Below are 18305 nucleotides of genomic sequence, written 5' to 3' on the forward strand. Positions count from 1 at the left end.
ATTTTCTTACTAATTACTAAAAAATAAAATACTAAAACGACTACTGTCAACTTTAACTTTCTATTCATGAAGCTTCCCTCTATTTAAAATGTCTCAAAATACGAGCTCAAGAAATACACAAAATACAAAATTCTATCATCCGATTGCTTGCTTTAAAGCGTATCAAAATATGAACTCAATAAACTCAGCTAAAATATTTGTAATTTTAATATAAGGATTGGTAGATACTTAGCCCCCCCCCCCCCCAATAGGGGGTTTCGGGAGCCTCTGAATAATATGTTCATATACATATATTTATGGATGTGTGTGCACACGGCGATTGCGGCTGTTTGTGGGTGTTTCGAACACAACATATAGAGAGTAACAGAGGGGCGAAGCTATTGCGATAACTCAGAGCCGCAGTGGCAACAGCGATGGGGGCACTGGCTCTGGCTCTGTGGCTGTGGCAATGGCATGAAAAGAGTGAGATCGAGCAAGAAAAACAACAATAACTTGCAGCAGTGGCAAACGTTGATGGCGATGGCAATGGCGACGGCAGCGGCCAACACATGACAAATTCACACCGAATGCAAATTGCTCGTGCGAATGAATGAACATTTTTGTAAATTGAAAACTTGATGAATGAAAAATATTTGATGGAAAAACCAAAGAGCAATGTCCCGGTCCCGGTCCGATGACGTTGCCGTTGCCGTTGCCACTGCCGGTAGGTGTCCTAGGCCGCTGCCTTTTTCCCGTACGGGGACCCACGATAAAAAAGAAAGAAAGCAACAAATTTTATACAACGAATTCCAGCTCAAAACTCCTATACAATAGAATCTCATACATGGCGGAGGGACGAGGCATTGAACAGGCTGTTGCCATATGAAAAATTGCTAAAGTTCAGAGCACACCACCCGTGGGAGCAGTCAAAAAGATACCAGTTTTAACTGTTTGTCACAGAATAAAAAGGAAATTTGCACCGAAAAATAGTTGCGAAACAGTAGTCAAATATGCAATTGTGAATCTGTTCAGAATCCGTTGAATGGCGTTTGGGAATTTCACTGTTGCAAACACAAAACACCCAAAAAGAGAATCAATATTTTTGCAGAAAAAGCTTATCTAGTTTCTATTCATGGAAATAGTAGACTTATAGTAAGTTTAGTAAGGCGATTTGGTAGAAATACAATAAAATATATAAATAGAATTGTTATGGCTTGAAGCTTTCCATTTTGTGGATAATTAACTAAATGAAGCCATCCAACTTTCATCTTTTAAAGCTATGCTTTAATTTGTTCCATTTACAGCACTTTTCAAGCCATTTCCCATTACTGCTCTCTCTGTCCTCGATTGAAACTCATTACAAATTCTGTAAGGTCTAGAAAGGTCTTCAAAACATTGCGAAGAGCGACCCAAAGCGAAGGTCTACAAATTGTTTTTCCCTTTTTCAAATTAACATTATTTAATCAAAGGCATGCCTTGCAAACCTGCTCCTCTACACCTGATACCCAATCTACGAACATGGCATTTTATGATGCTAAAGTGAGGTAGAGGTAGAGCTGGAGTATAGGCTGAGTCAGAGGAAAAAGAGTGGGCCAGAGGTCGCCATATGTGCTACGTGTCACCCGGAATATTAAGCAAATGAATGTTAATAGTAAAGACAACACAAGGAGTGAGTTCTATCGAATATCCCAGACACCCTTCTGGGCGCTCTCAGCATATTTGGCCAATACAAATACAAATTCTTCTAAAGACAAAAAGCCCCCGAGAAACTACAATGTTAGTCCCAAAGGATGTACAATCGTGTGCTGCTTGCTGCTGCTGCTGCCGCCCCTCGGTCGATGGAAAAATTAAACCTAATCCGCTCTGGGCGCACATTCATCAATTGCTTATAGAGGGAGAGTAGTCCAGAAGCTGAAGCAGAAGCAGAAGCTGAGGCAACCCGCATGCCCGGGCGGTCGCGTTTACTCACTCACTTCTGGGGCCCTCAGGTATTTTTGGGCATGCTCCAAATTACTTTGAACACTTTCGTGAAAAGCGGCTGCCGAAGCAGCAGTCAGGAATTTCCTTTATTAAATCGACCAGCGACAGGACGGGAGAGGGCAGACGAAAAACGAAAGACGGGCGACTGTGGAGTGGTGTTTGGCCTCGCTCCCTGACCTCAGAGAAACCCACCAGATGCGTAATACACGCATCAAACATGAAAATTCTGCCTCCATCCATCCCCCTTGTAGCATCGTGTGCCCTTTGTACGTACCTTGAGCAGCAACCACCGGGCGAGCTACTGGCTGCTGGATGGCGTGTCCTGGCAACGACTCGTTCTGGCCACATGCGGGTGCACCCTCCCTCACAACACCTACCTACCCCCAGCTCTACTCTGTTCCCATTTGAGTCCGCGTTCCCTTTCCAGTTCTAGTGCCACTGCCACGGCTACCGTGCAGCATCCGGTGCTGTTCTCACACTCACTATCGCGACGCCTGCACGAGGCGTATCTTTAATTTTCCTAATATGCGTGAATTCTAACGTTTTATGTTTTGTAATTAGAAAAGAGGCAAAACAAAAACTCCAGCTTCGTGCCGCTGACAGGCATCGGCACAAAAGGAATGAAGCACGCGGACGAGCAAGACCCCATAATTACCGTGTCAGGTTGTTTAATTGATGCGAAGAGAGGGGAGGGATTAGGATTAGATGCCAGATGTTGTCATAACTTTGAGGTAGTAAATCGAAACGTCTACTAGAAGACAATCTTCTCTTACACTTGAAGAAAATACGATCGAAAATCGGACAGTGTTTGAAGGGATTTCCTAAAGACACAAAGAAATTGCTGAAGCGCAGAGTTCCTAGTAGCGTTTCATACGAATTATACAAGTTTTCATGTAGAGATTATCATTAATCCCCTCCAAAAATTTAAAAATAATACTCACTTCATCATAATGGCACTTTCAACGGAGAATGCATCCGTGGGCAGGCCACAAATATTCCAGAAACGTATCTCCACGGGTTCACCTAGGACAACGGCTAGCTGGAAATCGGGAGAACAGACAACGCCATAATTGATGCACTTGACGACCCATTTCTTGATTTGTTTGACCCTAAAGTCGATGGTAAAGGGTCCTAGGTAGGCCACCACGCCAGAGGAGATCAGCACATCGCCGGTGACGCTCTTGAAGCTGCCCTGCAGCATCTTGGCCGTCTCCGACCAACGAGTGCGTTCGCCACCCAAGCCAGAGATGAGCTCCTGGGCGCGCTGCAGCTTCTTGGTGCAAGCCTCATGCTCGGCCAACAGAACGCTGGAAAGGTAAAAAAAAATATAAATGGTAAAGATAGACTTAGCTTCCACTACTAACCCATATTGCCTAAGCTGCTCGTCGAGAATCTTCTGAATGGCCGCCAGATTGGCCTCCACTCTGGCCAATTGTGCCAACTTTTCGTTGAGCGTTTTCATGGCCGCATCGTAGGTGGCTTCCGCTTCGGCCAGAGCAATCTTCTTGGGCGCCACAATCTTGGCCACCACATCGTACTTGGACAGGGCAATGACCCAGCGACACAGACCCTCGCAGGCTGTCGAAGCCATCTTAATCTTATCCGGATCGAATGCCTCATTGTTGAGTATGCGCTGGGCCAGCTTCTTCATTACCTCGTGCGGTATATTATCTTTGTCAAAGTTGAGCAGACTGTCCAGGAATTTCATGTCGCTGAGCACTCGCTTGGAGGGGCCCCAGTAATCCTCGACAGTGCCCACGCCACTCGGATTGGGCACTTTGTCCGGTTTAACATCCTTGAGAATACAAACGGCCTCCATGACAATTCGTACACCAATGGGCGGACTCTTCATTGTCTTGACCACAGCAATGTCCGCCGTTGTTAGGGTATTCAGGGCGGCCAGAGCAGAATTCAAAATGGGCAAGGCTTCACCCAATTTGGCATCGCACTCGTCCTTAATCGATTGAGCCACAGTCGCCTGCTCCTTGGCCGCCTGCTCGTCCTGCTTGACAATCTCCCTCTGTTCGGCTGCAATATTACTGTCTGCCGTCACTTTGGCCACCTGCTCGGCCACGATTTCAGAGGCTTCTTTCAATTTGGGCTCGAGCGCCTGCAGTTGCTCCTGCATGACGCCCACTTGCTGGGCGGCAATGTCCAGTTGCGAGATGCCCGTCAAGTAGCGATTGCGATTGGTTGTAATGTTGCTAAAAACGAGAAGATAAATTTCACTCAAGGATTCAGAGGAGTGCCACTCACTTTCTCTTCTGACTAAGCAGAGATTTGAATGTTTGAATCAGCTCCAAATATGAGGTGGGTGTCACGTAGTTGTATCTGTGCAATCTAGAGAAGAATTTCTCGGACAGTTTCTGCGTGGAAGTGTGGAACTCCATGCACATGTCAATGGCGGTGCTACGCTCCAGGGCAGTCAGGTCTTCGGTGGAGAGGAAGCGCGTTGAGACAGCCAGCAGGGCATCCTCCGGCCAGGATTGGAACCAATCGATGGTACAGCAATTGACAATCGAAGGAAACTTACGAATACGATTGCGCAGCGCATCGCCAATGGGAGACATGGCCAGCACAATGTGCAGCTGATCTTTACAAGTCTAGAAAGGAAATTTAGTTTAGAAAATTACACAAGAAAGTGAAAGATTTGGTTATAGTTTGTGATGTGATCCCACCGTAACAAAGAAATTGAATAGAGCCACGGGACTGCCATCAGTTTGGACAGCCTTATCGCGTTGCTTGTCGATCTGCGCCATCTTCTCCACCACCTCGACCTTCTCTTCGTTGGTAAAGAGATTGGGCACCTCGCCCGAGTTAAGCAGATTGTTAATGTCCTCCAGGAACGATTCATCCTTAATCTATAAAGAGTCTAAGGGGGTTAGAGAAACCATGCCCCAAGGAGGTAGCAGTCCAATAGCCAACTGTATCCCACCTGTACGTCCGTAAAGAGAAAGACGCCGTGCATCTCGGATGCCCCAATTTTGCGTAAGATTGTCTTGATATCCTCGTGATACTCATAGGGACCATACAATCGAGTTATTTCCACTTGAAATAGCTCATAGTCGCATATATGCGAAGCCAGACGAGTCAAGCTCTGGCGTCCGGAGCCGCCGACCCCAATGAGCAGAGCATGACTACGTGGCTGCTTTATGATGCGGCATATGCGCGATAAATGCTCGATGGCAAAGCGGAAAAGCACCAGATTCATGGGTTTCTTCGACATGTTGTTGTACTCCACCAGATAGGCCTCCACCACATTGCGCAACTCCTCCAGATCCTGCACCTCAACATAGTTCTTGGTGTCCGCCTTCGGATTGGTGAAGTCACAGTAAATGAGCTGACGGAAATCGGACTCCTCCAGACCCTGCTTGCCCTTGCCCACCAGCCGCCCAAACAGCTTCGAGGCACCGATATTGAACGCATCCTTCACAGTGAGGCAAACGTTCTCAAACAACCAGCTACGATCGGCATCCTCCACCAGCCGATCCCCATAGACACGCAATACCTCGTGCACCCACAGACGACGCATCGAATTCATGTCCTCCGTGGCCTCCGGCACCGACAGCAGCACGCCCTGTATGACCCTTGAGAAATCTCGCAGGTTGAACAGATAATGCGACTTGGCCGGCGTGGGCAGCAGATTCAACTTGGCATCATTGTAAATGGTCAGCGTGGCACTCACAATCTCATCTATGCAGGGATCAAACTCTTTGGAAAAGCCCCTAAATATAGAAAGGAACAGTTAGAATCCCTCGCAATGGAATGTCATTTGTATGCTCACCTCGTATCCAAATGCCACAGCACAATCTTGCTAAAGATAGTTGTCATAATCTCGTTGTTAAAGTCATCGATGGCAACCACATTGAAGAATCGCTGGAAGCGTTGTGTCACTGTATTGCCCGTCGAAGGCGGTCCCATGGCCGTAATCATTTGCAAATCTATCAGCTTCATGGGCACAATGTTCTTTCGATCGTACCACATCATGTGATCGAGCATCATGCGTAGCAACTCGATGGGTGGCTGGGCGCCGTAGTTCTCTTTGAGCGGCATGGACACATCATCCACGAAGATCACGAAACGCTTATTCAGTGGTGGACCGAATACACCCTTGCGCCGCTTATCCAGCTTGGACATTATAATGTCCTGCGTCTGATTGGCCGAGGTCTGCGCTGAGAAGCTAATCAGCAGCGGCTTGTAGGTATTTAAGTCCATTCGCTTCAGCATGTAATCAATCACATAGACACTCTTGCCCGTTCCCGTGGGTCCCACCAGCATCAGGGGCTTGGCGTGACGCACTAGCAGATCGAGAATGGCTCCAATACGAACGCTTTCGTTGGTTTGAATTATGATCTGATTGACGGGTATGTCACGGGGTATGGGCGCAGCTGAGTTCACGTCATCCTGCCAGGGCTTCCACTTGCCCTTTCCCTCTTTTATAAACCGATAATCGAAGACTGATCCCTGCTTTGGTATGGGGAATATAAAAGGCTTCGACAGCACATCCACATACAGATCAGGTGTGACGCCATAAATTTCGTACAGGTTCTCCGGGAATGTCTTCTCCATCAGAGCTCGAAAGACAATGTTGAACTTATCCCGGCTAGTGGCATCCAGTGATCCGCCGAGCGACCAAACGGCTGAGAATAGGAAAGTCCCCTCGACTTGGGCTCGGAAATCCAAGTCCGATATGCTGGCCACATACTTTTCGTCCTTGAAGTCATCGATGTAGCACTCGAAGAAGTTCATGAGGCTAACCATCAGATTGGCATCCGATGTGGGTGCAATCTCCCTCAGACTCTTTCGCACAATGAACAGCAGGAGCGGACAGAAGCGCGAGATCATGGAGGAGATCAACTGCTTGCTTACCTTGTGAAAGGCAGGGGGCAAGGTGTTCTTCCACGAAGCCACCAATGGCTCCCAACCCAAGGAGCTGGGCTCCAGGTAGATCATGCCACAACGCGACACTGTAGCAGGCGAGGCCACCTCCAAGTCCATGGGCTCGAAAATCAGATTTGTGGTATTTGACAGTTGAATAATCTCGCCGGACATCAGGCACAGCTTCTTGTTGTCATCGAGCACAGTGTTCATGTTCTCGATCCAAATGGCATCCACGGGCCCATCGAAGATCAGCCACTTCCTATCGGGACTATCGGACACGGCGAATATGCGATAATTGACGGCCAGAATGCCATCGCTCCACTCGTGGGAGACTGCATCGAATTGTCCATAAAGCTGACCCATGGTAATGGCCTTCGGATTGATGATTGTGTAAATGGCTTTGTTTTCGGAACCATCCTAGAAGGTTTGGGGGAGTAAGTGATTGCAGCATCTACAATTTTGTTGCACCTACCCTTTTCTCCATGCACTCCAGAGCCTCTGCGAGGACGCGATATGTTGTCGACTTGCCACCAAATGGATAACCCACCAGCATAAGTCCATGCCGCACCACAATCATTTCATAGAGCTGTCAAAGGAGTGAGAAAAATATAAGAATATAATAATCGGAATTTCGTTATCAATTACCCACCTGTTGGACCTTCTCCAGCACAAATGGTGTGCACTGTTTGTTCAGCTTTTCGCATGCCAACATGGTGCACTCATTAAAGACGACATAATCGGCTTCCGGCAACGTTACGCCCGGGAACAAATCCGATGTGATGCCCTGAAACAGTGGAATGTCCTGATTGAGGAACTTGGGCAAGTTGACATCCTTGATGGAGCGTAGAACGAGTATGTCCTCGTTCTCATTGCGATAACGCAGCTTCAAAGCGCCCGCTGCCTTCAGCACAGACTTGACAGCCCGCATGCCATAATCGTAGTGACATTGAGTACTTAGCTGCTCGGAGCACAGACGATAGGTGGCCACAATCTTCACGGACAGTGGCTTGGCCGTGAGGAAGCCATAGGAGTACAGTTCTATCTCAGAGATGAGAGCATAATCTGGGACCATCATGGCCACAGAACGGAAGAGGGCCTAAAAAAGGGAAAGAAATTAATTTAAAACAAAGGAAATCCAATTTCCAATCAAAACTTTACCTTTAGATTATCAGGCAACTCCGAGCGACCAGCATAGCCAGGATTCATTGTAATGAACACGGCGCAAGTGGGATCCAGTGTGAGGGTTGTGCCCTCAAACACCAACGTGGGACTGCCCGAGTTGATGCCCCGCTGGATGGTCATAATCTGCTGGGCCACCACGGACAACACCTCGAGATCTATACGATTGAATTCGTCGAAGCAGGACCAGGCGCCACAAGAGGCCAGACCCTTGAAGAACTTGCCCAGAGCCAGATAATCCAGCCCGTCGGAGCAGTTGAAGACCACACACTGCTTTGCCACAGCCTTGGCCAAATCCTTGGTGGTTTCCGTTTTGCCAGTGCCCGCAGGACCTTCGGGTGCACCACCCAAGTGGAGATTCAAGGCAGCAAACAGCGTGCGATAGCAACGATCAGTCAGTGGGGTAACCACGAGTCGTGTGGTGTTGCCCAAATACTCATAGCCGTATGGCAGCGAGCAGTTTATCATGCGCGTATCCAAGTTATTGTCCTCCCAGTAGTAACGCAGCTGGCACAGCCACTGGAAGTCCTGTAGATCCTCCACCTCCTTGTCCACAATGTCTGCTAGGACATCCCGAGCATGCACATCCAGCACCACAAGGGCGCCCAGTGTGATGCGATTCTGTGTGTTTAGATCGCCACGAACCAAATCAACGATTTTGTTGATTTGCTGAATGCATTTTTGCAGATATTTGGCCAGGTTGCCCTTGGGGTCATCACTCTCGAAGCACTCGGTGATCTCCAGCGTCCAGTAGGTCAGCGATATGGACTGCACACACTGACCCGGCCAGGTGAGCACCCACACATTGCGCACAATCTTCAGATAGCTGTAGAAGGCCTCTGACATCTTGTGGTGTATGCTCTTCTTCATATCAATCTCCAGCTCCAGCAGCCACTTCTCAACCTGTCCGCGAGCCTTAGACGTTGAGATGACATCCACCAGGACGACCTCCTCACGCTCTGAGGAGCGCATGGCTGTCACATCCAATTCCTCGGTGAAGTTCAGCGTGGCAATGCCCTCGAAGCACTTCTTCAGATGAGGCTGGACGCGCGTTGGGTCCTTCGTCTCGGAAAGTATTTCCAGCAGCTCGTCGTTGGACAGGAAGAAGAAACGTGGGAAGTACAGGCGCTTCTTTTCCAAATAGGCATTCAGACCCTTTTGGATAATCTCCAGCAAGCTGTATGCCTTCTTCAGCTTGTCATTCATCTTGTCGATTTGTACAACGGTCATGACACGTGGATCCGAGGCCACCTGCTTCATCAGCTCTTTCCATATCTACACAAAACCACAAAGAGAAGCAATGGGATGCCAAAATCTCGCAAGGGATGGGGCACGAAGGCACACACTCACCTTATCGACGGCACTGAAGCGCCGCCCCTCCTCGGGCATCTGTTGCTGAATGTCCGGACTGCTGAATATGGGCTCCAGGTACATCCAAGTTGCCTGCACCCGCAGCCATTCGTCCAGGATCTCCTGCAGTAGCATGAGTTTGGCCTCCCACTTCCTGCAAAAAGGACAACAATGGTTAGCATGTGTGACTTGTGTGCCTCTGGCATTGACAGTTCAATAAATAGATGGAGCATAAGTATCGGCAGGCCAGGGCGACACTCTGATTGCACTCTACAACTCCCAGTGGTTAGAATATTAACTAAGCAATTAGTAACTGTTTCTAGTCCTTAAGGAGTTGCGGAGATATACTTACAATATCTCTGCCTCAAATGGCTTGATGTAGGGTGAACTCTTCATCGTTTGCGTCTTGATGATTTGATCGTCCAGCAGTATTTGTATGTCATCCACGGAGGACAGCTTAAAGGTTCCAGAGTCCCTGTGGGAGACATTTCAATTACAGTAACATGAACATAGCACCTGACTCTTCCCCTCCCCGAACTGTGGTTACCTGTACGGAGATATGGTAAACTCAACGCCCTCCCATTCGTTGGCCATCTTGGACATGGCCTTCTCCAGATTGTTCTCCTTGGTGGCACTCTCAGAAATGGCCTCGAACTTGGGCACATACTCATCCAGCTGGTACTCGATAATCTTCTCGAGCGTCAGCTCCGGCGATACCTTAATGGGGAAGCCAATAATCTCGGACACTTGCTCCCAATGGCGACCCTTCATGCCCGGATTGCCCAACGTATTGATGATTGGCATGTGCTCACGGAAGGCCTCAATCTGCTCCTTAACATCGAGTATCAATTGCATTGTGGTTGGATGTTCTCCCATTTGTTTCTCCAGCTTCTGGATGATGCGATGGAAGTTGGACACATCGGTGTCGATCTCGTCGGGATCGAAGGAACCCACTTGAGAGAGCATCCACAGGTCATACTTGTCCATAAAGTCTTGGCCGGCATCAAAGAGGTTCTTGTAGGGCTTCAATTGATCGTGGGCCTTCTTGCGCATCGGATACTGCGAAAGATCCCAGCCATATGAGGTTTCCTCCTCGTTGATCTGATCGATGGTCTCCATGGCCTGAATCAGCCGCTGATCCAATAGGTTCGCCCTCTTCTTGTACCGCTGGAGCTGTTTGATGTCGCCCCATGTGTCGTAGGCCTGCACCTGCTCGTAATAGTTCTGCAGCTCGCGTCGGAACAGGTCGATGCGCTTCTTCAGCAGCTCCTGGTACTCGATCATCTTCTCGGCTATGATGGCGCGATGCTGTTCGAATACGGACGGCAGCTTCAGGTACCACTGGAAGGAGTTGCTGTTGTTTTTTATCTCCAGCGGCGAGTAGAGCGTATGATCCATTAGCCACAGAATTTCTCCCATGTTAACCTTCAGACGAGCCTCCATCTCGGGCACAAGATTCTCCTCTGCATGGACGACATAGGCTTTCAGTTCCATCAACTCGGCGGTGTCTTTGGGCACAGTCAGGGCCTTCTTTGCTATGGCATCGTACTCCTTGCCCAATCGGGAGATTCTCTGCTGCTGATCGGTGACCATACGGGCGAGCAGCTCGTTCTGCAGCTGTCTCGCCAGTGTCTCAAGATGCAGGATAAACTTCTCGCGATGGAACTCGTACAGGCCCATGCGTATAACGCTCCACACCTCCCTGGCAATGCGATCCTCCTTCTCCTTGTACTCGTAGACCATTTCTGAATACTGATTGAAGGTGGCCTCGCCATCCATAAAGTTGGCCACACGCTCCGCATCGATGCCGTTGATGAGATCAATAAACTGGTCAAAGTCCTGCAGTCGCAGCTCGGGCCCAATGCGCTGTTCCTCCAAGAGCGAACAAATTCGATTCTTTGTATCCTGCACAATACTGTCCGGCACGGCGGGTGTGAGGTACATCTTCTTGGATATCACCAGATCCGTGTAGAGCTTGCTCTCAATGCGCGGCATCATGGTAACACTCAACACAATTGAATCGATGACACGCAGCAATTCGCTTTGGATCTTCGAAAAGCCAGGATTAAAGCTGATGGTATCTTCATCGCTAAGAATCACAGATATTTCAAAGCCAGGATTTAAATGCTGACAAGTGGAGGCCACATCGTTAATCTACTGGATCCCAGGAACTGCGTTTAATACTCACCCCGAAATCGCAAACAAAGTCAGCAAAGGCCTTCAGACTTCTGATGCAGATGTCCTCCAGCTGCTGGGTCATCAGTGCCGCCACACAGTTGAAGAAACGCTTGACCAGAGTCACTCTTCGTATATCCGGCAACTGTCCGCGCTTGCTGGCCTTAAGTAGCGTCGAGTGTATCTCGCCAAACCATGTCTCATCCAGCAAAGTCTTGACTTTATCGATATGCGCCCCACACAGGTACTGCCAGGCGAAATGGATACAATGTGAAGGTACATAGATTGCTGGGGTAATCCCTACGGTAAGCTTACCACAAAACCGAACAATGCGTACGGGCCCTCAGCCTTGCTAAGCTCCTGAATGTCGACCAATGTCTTGTTGATATATTTCATGCTCCATAGCTCCAAAATGCTGGCCACGCTTCGGTGTATGCTGAACAGCGTTTTCAACAATCGATTGCGATTCTCGTCATAGCTGCAGGAGATAGGAGGATAGCAGCGTTAGTTGGGTGGGATGCTATGCAAATTATCTGCGTCTACGCCAAAACTTTTCACTCGAGGTACCTCGTCACAGCCCATTAAGCAGTGCAGGCAACCGCAACCATCCTGCCGCCAGAGGCATTCTTAATGATGCCGAATGCTCAAAGGGCCATAAATTACCGAACCTCACACGGCTGTGGGGATTCTCTGTATCGATAGGCCGCCGCGTCTCCCAATTTGCCAGGCGTCGACCCACTTAGAAGACCCTGCTCAGAAAACACAAAACAAACCGAAAACCTAACCAAACTTTGTATCATGTGCGAATTAGAGATGGGTGCGTGTGGGAACACATGCTGAGTGTGATGGGAGAAGAAGAGGAGCGGGTAGCGCCAGTGAAATGCTATCGATCTTCTTGGCACCGCGTGTCACGAAACTTGCTCATCGCTATCCTACACAACTATAAACTGAAAATGCGGTGATGTATCCCAAAATAACCGCCCAGCCACACCTACAACCACACCCACACCCCGCACCACACCAAGCGGCTTACTACTCAGTGTCAGAAACAAGTTCAATTCATTTTTAAGCATATCCTTTTTGCAATTTATGTCTCTTCCCCTTGTGCGCTCCTGCTCAACCAAATCCCAGCCCAAAAACTCGCAGCAAGCAGCTTCTTCCGTCTTCTCCAGTCTTGCGCCCCTCCCTTCCCCACCCCCGACTTTCAGACAGCTTACTGTTGCTCATCAAATGTCAAACCAATACACAGGAGGACTTAACTTTCTGTTGCCGCTGCTTTTGCTTTTGTTTGGAATACCGCACCCTTTGGAGAGGTATTGATGAATTTTACAAGGTGTTTGTAACGAAGAGACCTTGCATGTGTAAGAGCTGCATTCTGGTGATGCGCTTTAAGAGTACTGAATTATTAAGTTCAAAAACTAATCATAGAGTCCCCAAATCGGCATAGCCAATTGTAAGCGCAGATCAATGGAACTTTAGGGAATCTTTCTGGTGTGTTTTTGTTTTTGTTATTTCCTTGGGCCTGAGATGCTGTGCGCTGTGCTGTGGGGTGGCTGCCTTTTCCATTTCCGTGGCATTGTAGTTGAAAAAGTGCGGTTAAAAAGTTTTTGGCACGCCGCAAAGCGATTTCTCGCGTTTTCCCCATTGCAAGAAGCTTTTAATAATGTCGCTCGACTTTCGTTATTTTCACTCCCAGAGAGCAAGCTGAATGAAGGGCAACTTTTGCCAGCGCATCACTCTGCTGCCGCAAATCGAGATGAAGTTATTTTCATAAGATTTCGCGCTTTCAAAGGGCCGCAATTCATTTCATAAAAATCGTATTGAGATTTTAATCCACAATGAACCCAGCCAGCATTCGTCGGCATATATTCCACATATGTGTGTATGAATGTGTGGGTGGAATCCGTATCCGGTGTGCTCGAGTGTTTGTGTTTTTGTAATTGCATGTCAATTGCACGCTTCTTTTCGGGGAGGCGCCGTGAAAAACGAGAAGCCCCAACGCTGGCATTCAATTACGGTAACTTTTTCTTTCATTTATACTTTTTTTTTGTGCTGTTTTTGCTGCTGTTGTTGTTGGCTCATTGTGAGCGCACAATTTCCTTGATGCTGATGCGGGTGCTGATGCTCTGGTAGAGGTACGAATGTCTGCGTATGGCTATAATTTATTTTAATTAAAAAAATGAATCCCGCACTTGCTGTGGAAGGTCGAAGTTAATTTTCGCTTCCCAATTCATTGGCAAAAACTTTTGAAATGAAAATAAAAAGCTTTAAAAAAAGAGATTATCGATCGTAAATCATATGATACGATGGTGGAAAATCGTATTTGTTCGGAATTAATCACAAACTTGACTGGTTTTTTATGGTTAGGTAACTTTTCCCCCACTTTTTCCAACAAAAACTCACCGAAAACGCCAATGATTTGTCAGTAGCCGCACTTCACGACGCTCTGCAGTCTCAAAATGGCCAGTGGTACCCTCTTTAGTCAGCCGATCGAGTGCCGTGTGGCGCAAAACATAATCCACGACGGCCTTCTTCATGGCAAACACATAATCCGCACGCACCTCGGCAATGTTCTCATTCAGTGCGGTTTGCCATTTGTTCAGAAACGCCGGCACCAAATCCGTAATCCTACACAGAAACTGGGTAATAGAATGCAATATTTATGAGAGAGGATGCCCGCACCTTTTGAGGATCTTTCGGTTGAGCGGCGACACATGGATCGTGTCGATGCCATGCTTGATGTAGTAATAGTAGCGAAGGGTTTCCTTCTCGTCCTTGTCGGGAAAGGGTATCTGGCACTGGCCCACCTGCTGCGCCTCCTGATCATCGTCCATATGCAGTATCAACTCGACCAGTTTCCGGCGGAAGTGCTCGCGCTCCACCCGCATTGCCATGTAGTTGGCTTTGCCCTTCCGCTCGGCCTCCGCTTTCTTTTCCTCACGCTTGCGACGGACACGTTTTTTGGGGCAGAGTATGCTTTCGGGCAGATCGGAGAGCATTTTGCCATCCAGTAGCCCACTCGTGCACTCCGGCATATTCAGCTCGTACCAGAGACGGCGCGATTTGTACTCGGGATTGGCCTTCGACTGGAGGATGCTCTGCAGGACGTCCGGCTTTGGCCTGGTGTAGAGCATTTTGGACTTTTCGCATATGCGGCGGGCGCCGCAAATGGACGTAGAGCTGGGTATATTCATATCCCTATTGGGATTCTGTCGGTTCTGCATGTTGCGGTCTGTAAATAGAATCAAATTTGAATTTAAATTTTAATTATAACCGGTTCGTCAGGATGGTGGTTATAGACTTGGCTAGTTTTTTTGTGGCAACGCCGGCAAGGGGTAACATCGATTTCGATAGTTGCGGAGTCCGCTGCAACAAAATACCCACAGCGGTACGAATATTCTACAATTTAGGAGTTACTGTGTAGTTACTATGTTAAAAGGTCTTTAAAATAAGCTAATGTTGTGGTGTATTGATTTATCAATCTCATAAAATTATAGTTTTAGTGCCAAGACTCTTAACTAGCGAGTAATATCAAATAGAACATCAAAATCGAAGAAAATAATTTAGGATTCACAGTATATTTTGTATATTTTGAAAATGTAAGGGTATATTTCGGTATATTTTCGAGGGTCTGTCGGTATATTTGATCGATAATTCTGCGGTCACACTGGTACCGATTAAATAACAAAAAAAAAGCCGGAAAATTAGTTAAATTTGAAGTAAACTTAAATTTATTTGAATTCACCGACTTACCAGTCGTAGTTAGTTATATTGCAGCACACAAAATCGTTGATTTAGTACGCGCCGCAACGCGTTTTTTCCGGCTTATTTTTTATCCGAACATACGAACGTGTTGAAAACAAATGCAAATGCCACACGTTTCTAGTTTATTTTGAATTGATTTCCGGAAAATTTGGAAAACCAAGCAAGCGGCGTTGCCCATAGCATCGGCCGGCCCAGAGCAACAAGTCACCCCATACTCCTAGGACCTCACCACACAAAAAAGTAAAAGAAAAATTAAATTAAAACCTGCAATGTTGCTACAAAAGTTCTGCACGCGGGCGCTGCACACGACACGAATGGTGTATGCCAGTGGAACAGGCGCCGGTCTGGAGAAGAGTGCCCTGGCCGCCCTACGCAAGAAGACCGGCTACACATTCGCCAACTGCAAGAAGGCCCTGGAGTTGCATAACAACAATGTCAACGAGGTGAGTGACCCAACCATCCAGCTGACTATTCTCACAGAGATTATAATCTCACTCACTCCCTCTCTCTCTCTCTCTCTCTCTTTGTGGAACAGGCGGAGAAATGGCTGCATTCACAGGCACAGACTCTCGGCTGGACTAAGGCAACAAAAATGGCAGATCGTGCCACGGCCCAGGGCCTTGTCGGGGTTCTCGTACGAGGCAATTTAGGCGCCATGGTGGAGCTCAATTGTGAGACCGATTTCGTGGCACGCAATGATGTCTTCAAGCGCTTCGTGGACCATGTCGCACGGATCTGCCTGCAATACACAGAAGAGATTGAATTTGACGGAGATCTCTGGAAGGTAAGTTAAACACTTTAGCTCCTATTTTATTTTCTGACATTTTGTGCATCTCTTTTATCAGCTTGGCTACCAATCAGAAGCTTTGAAGAATCTTCCCACTGATGAGGGCCGCAATTTGGGCGATCACTTGGCTCTACTTATTGGCGCTGTGGGCGAAAATGCTACCATCAAGCGCGCCATCTGCTTCAAGGCCAAACATGACATTAATTTGTGCGGCTATGCACATCCGGCACCCGCCAATGTGGGCACCACTGAGGACACCACACAAGTGGGCAAATATGGTACCATACTGGCATTCCGTTCCGACATTAAGTACCCGGACTATGAGTTTCAAAAAAGCATTTGCCAACAAATTGTGGGGCTGAAGCCAAAGAAGATTGGTGAATACGGCAAAGACAAGCCGGTCGAGAACAAAGATGACGAGACGTGCCTTATCCATCAGGAGTATCTGCTGGACGCGGACAGAACTGTCGGAGAAATTCTCAAAGAAAACCAGACCACAGTGGTCGACTATCATCGGTACGAGTGCGGCGAGCCGACCAGAGGCAATCTCGACGAAATTATTCGCTCCCGAGAGCAGAGTAGCAATTAAATATATCTAAAGCCAGACGACTGCAGCATGCAACATTGTTATACACCAAACCAAATTGTTATACCGAAATTCTGGACAAAATTAGCATGTTGAAAAAGAACAATAACTACCACGAACCCTCCGAGTGTACTTTGAATACCATGAGTCATGGCAAAAAATTGGGGTAACCGAGTGAAATGCCTGCGCCTGCGCAACACGGGAAGCACGCTTGAGCGCCTACCGGCGGCCGTAGCAGTGGGAGAATGGACAGTAGAATGAGCTGTTTATGAACGTGTTTTGTTCTGTTGCCGGTAATTACCGGCACGTCAGGTGCTGGCCCAAAGAAAGCTGCCAAAAAGGGGGAAAAGGCACAAACAGGTATTGGGTTAAGATACTCTTCTGTCCCTCCACCACAAGTTCAATGAGCCCGTCAGGTCACGTGTAGAGATCATAAAATGTAGCTTAAAATCAATCTCTGAATACTTTCAATTGCTGAAAATATTCGGATTCCAAACAACTTCAATCTATCGAATGGTTATGTCATTGCCAACTTAGATCTGAGCTGTGCAACGCTTTTTTCCGAACTGTCACTTTTTTCAGTCGGCGTACGACATTTCAATATAAAGGATTAAATTACATAACATTTTTACGAAATTCGAAATATAATATGGACCTAGAATCCTTTCGCTCAAAGTATAGCGACATAACAGTGACAACGGTGACTCCTGGTGGAAAGAAGGAAGAACAAAAGGCCAAAGAAAACGACTTCAAGATGTCAACTGAGGAGGAGCAACCGCCGCGCGTTGAAATTACACGCGTTTCGTCTGGCAGTGGCACTGCATACGGACCCAGCGCCACATCGACTCCGTTGAACGTTTCCGCATCGTCCTCTACTGCCGGATCATCACACAGACCCAACTCATCGGCTCCTGCAGGAGGTTTTGCACACGGACGCAGATCATCGACCTCGAACAATCGTTCTGCATTTGGACCATCCCCATTAGGTCCTGCTGACGGATCTGGCACTCGCTCGCAACAGCAGACTGCTGCCGCCCTAGCCTACGCCACCGAGTACAAAGAGGTGATGGCCAAACTGGATTACACAAAATACATGCAGGCCAAGCTGAAGAAGTTGTCCGAATCGCAGGGCCAAAATAATGCTGGAGCCGGTCTCAAATTTGGGATGAAACCGGAGAATATTCTCACTGCCGACGTGGAACCCAAAGGGTCCATTGTGGACACATTCGATAATCTTGTGTCCGTTGTGGAAAAGATAAAGACTGTAGTAAAACCCACTAGCATGGGGATGCGAGTCGCCTCGGAACGTTTGCTGCATGAAATAGCCAATGCCCGTGACGTGGTGAAGACAGGTCAAAAAATCCTAAAGCACGAAGAGCTTGATACTTCAAATACTCCCCCCAAGGAGTGACGTCATCCGGTGCAGGTTCACCGCCGCTCGGTTTACGACACTTTTCAGTTAGTGCCATACTAAAAGAATAATAAAACAATAACAAAAAGCGGGGAGTTCTGGGAACCCTCAGTACATGAAAAAGAGTCTGGTTTGTGTATGGGTATGGTAATGCCTCTGGAGCGCAGTGGCCGGCATTTTGACACTAGCGAGCAGCGGAGCGCAAAGCACAA

General features: G+C 47.8%; 3 protein-coding genes across 5 annotated transcripts in view; 2 read left to right on the plus strand and 1 right to left on the minus strand.

Moving 5' to 3' along the window:
* The window catches only part of LOC117582194 (dynein heavy chain 7, axonemal), a 24536-nt gene extending 9112 nt beyond the window's left edge, over nt 1-15424 (minus strand). For all 3 annotated transcript variants that reach the window (XM_034269799.1, XM_034269798.1, XM_034269800.1), the window contains exons 1-17: nt 15298-15424; nt 14227-14776; nt 13948-14172; nt 11860-12022; nt 11558-11791; nt 9917-11496; nt 9722-9844; nt 9370-9523; nt 7999-9294; nt 7490-7936; nt 7313-7426; nt 5744-7257; nt 4895-5684; nt 4638-4820; nt 4216-4562; nt 3324-4163; nt 2901-3266 (exon numbers count right to left, since the gene is read on the minus strand). In XM_034269799.1, the coding sequence (XP_034125690.1) occupies nt 2901-3266; nt 3324-4163; nt 4216-4562; nt 4638-4820; nt 4895-5684; nt 5744-7257; nt 7313-7426; nt 7490-7936; nt 7999-9294; nt 9370-9523; nt 9722-9844; nt 9917-11496; nt 11558-11791; nt 11860-12022; nt 13948-14172; nt 14227-14768 (8918 nt within the window). In that variant the 5' untranslated portion in view covers nt 14769-14776; nt 15298-15424. The remainder of the gene's footprint in view (nt 1-2900; nt 3267-3323; nt 4164-4215; nt 4563-4637; nt 4821-4894; nt 5685-5743; nt 7258-7312; nt 7427-7489; nt 7937-7998; nt 9295-9369; nt 9524-9721; nt 9845-9916; nt 11497-11557; nt 11792-11859; nt 12023-13947; nt 14173-14226; nt 14777-15297) is intronic.
* A 123-nt stretch (nt 15425-15547) lies between these two features.
* On the plus strand, nt 15548-16801 carry LOC117582200 (elongation factor Ts, mitochondrial). The gene is made up of 3 exons (XM_034269808.1): nt 15548-15752; nt 15845-16093; nt 16155-16801. The coding sequence occupies exons 1-3, from the start codon at nt 15579-15581 to the stop codon at nt 16683-16685; spliced, it is 954 nt and encodes a 317-aa protein (XP_034125699.1). The 5' UTR covers nt 15548-15578; the 3' UTR covers nt 16686-16801.
* A 458-nt stretch (nt 16802-17259) lies between these two features.
* LOC117582202 lies at nt 17260-18150 on the plus strand. Its single transcript, XM_034269810.1, has one exon. It carries the CDS (start codon nt 17332-17334, stop codon nt 18091-18093), a length of 762 nt encoding a protein of 253 aa, XP_034125701.1. The 5' UTR covers nt 17260-17331; the 3' UTR covers nt 18094-18150.
* Nucleotides 18151-18305: the final 155 nt, after the last annotated feature.

The sequence above is a fragment of the Drosophila guanche genome, unplaced genomic scaffold, assembly GCF_900245975.1.
Source record: "Drosophila guanche unplaced genomic scaffold, DGUA_6, whole genome shotgun sequence".
NCBI lineage: Eukaryota > Metazoa > Arthropoda > Insecta > Diptera > Drosophilidae > Drosophila > Drosophila guanche.

What these genes read in the sequence shown, in the direction of transcription:
- LOC117582200 (XM_034269808.1), top strand. Translation starts at nt 15,579, where the DNA reads ATGTTGCTACAAAAGTTCTGCACGCGGGCGCTGCACACGACACGAATG. An exon ending in ATAACAACAATGTCAACGAG is followed by an intron (nt 15,753 to 15,844) that starts GTGAGTGACCCA and finishes TTTGTGGAACAG; the next exon opens with GCGGAGAAATGGCTGCATTC. An exon ending in TTGACGGAGATCTCTGGAAG is followed by an intron (nt 16,094 to 16,154) that starts GTAAGTTAAACA and finishes CTCTTTTATCAG; the next exon opens with CTTGGCTACCAATCAGAAGC.
- LOC117582202 (XM_034269810.1), top strand. Translation starts at nt 17,332, where the DNA reads ATGGACCTAGAATCCTTTCGCTCAAAGTATAGCGACATAACAGTGACA.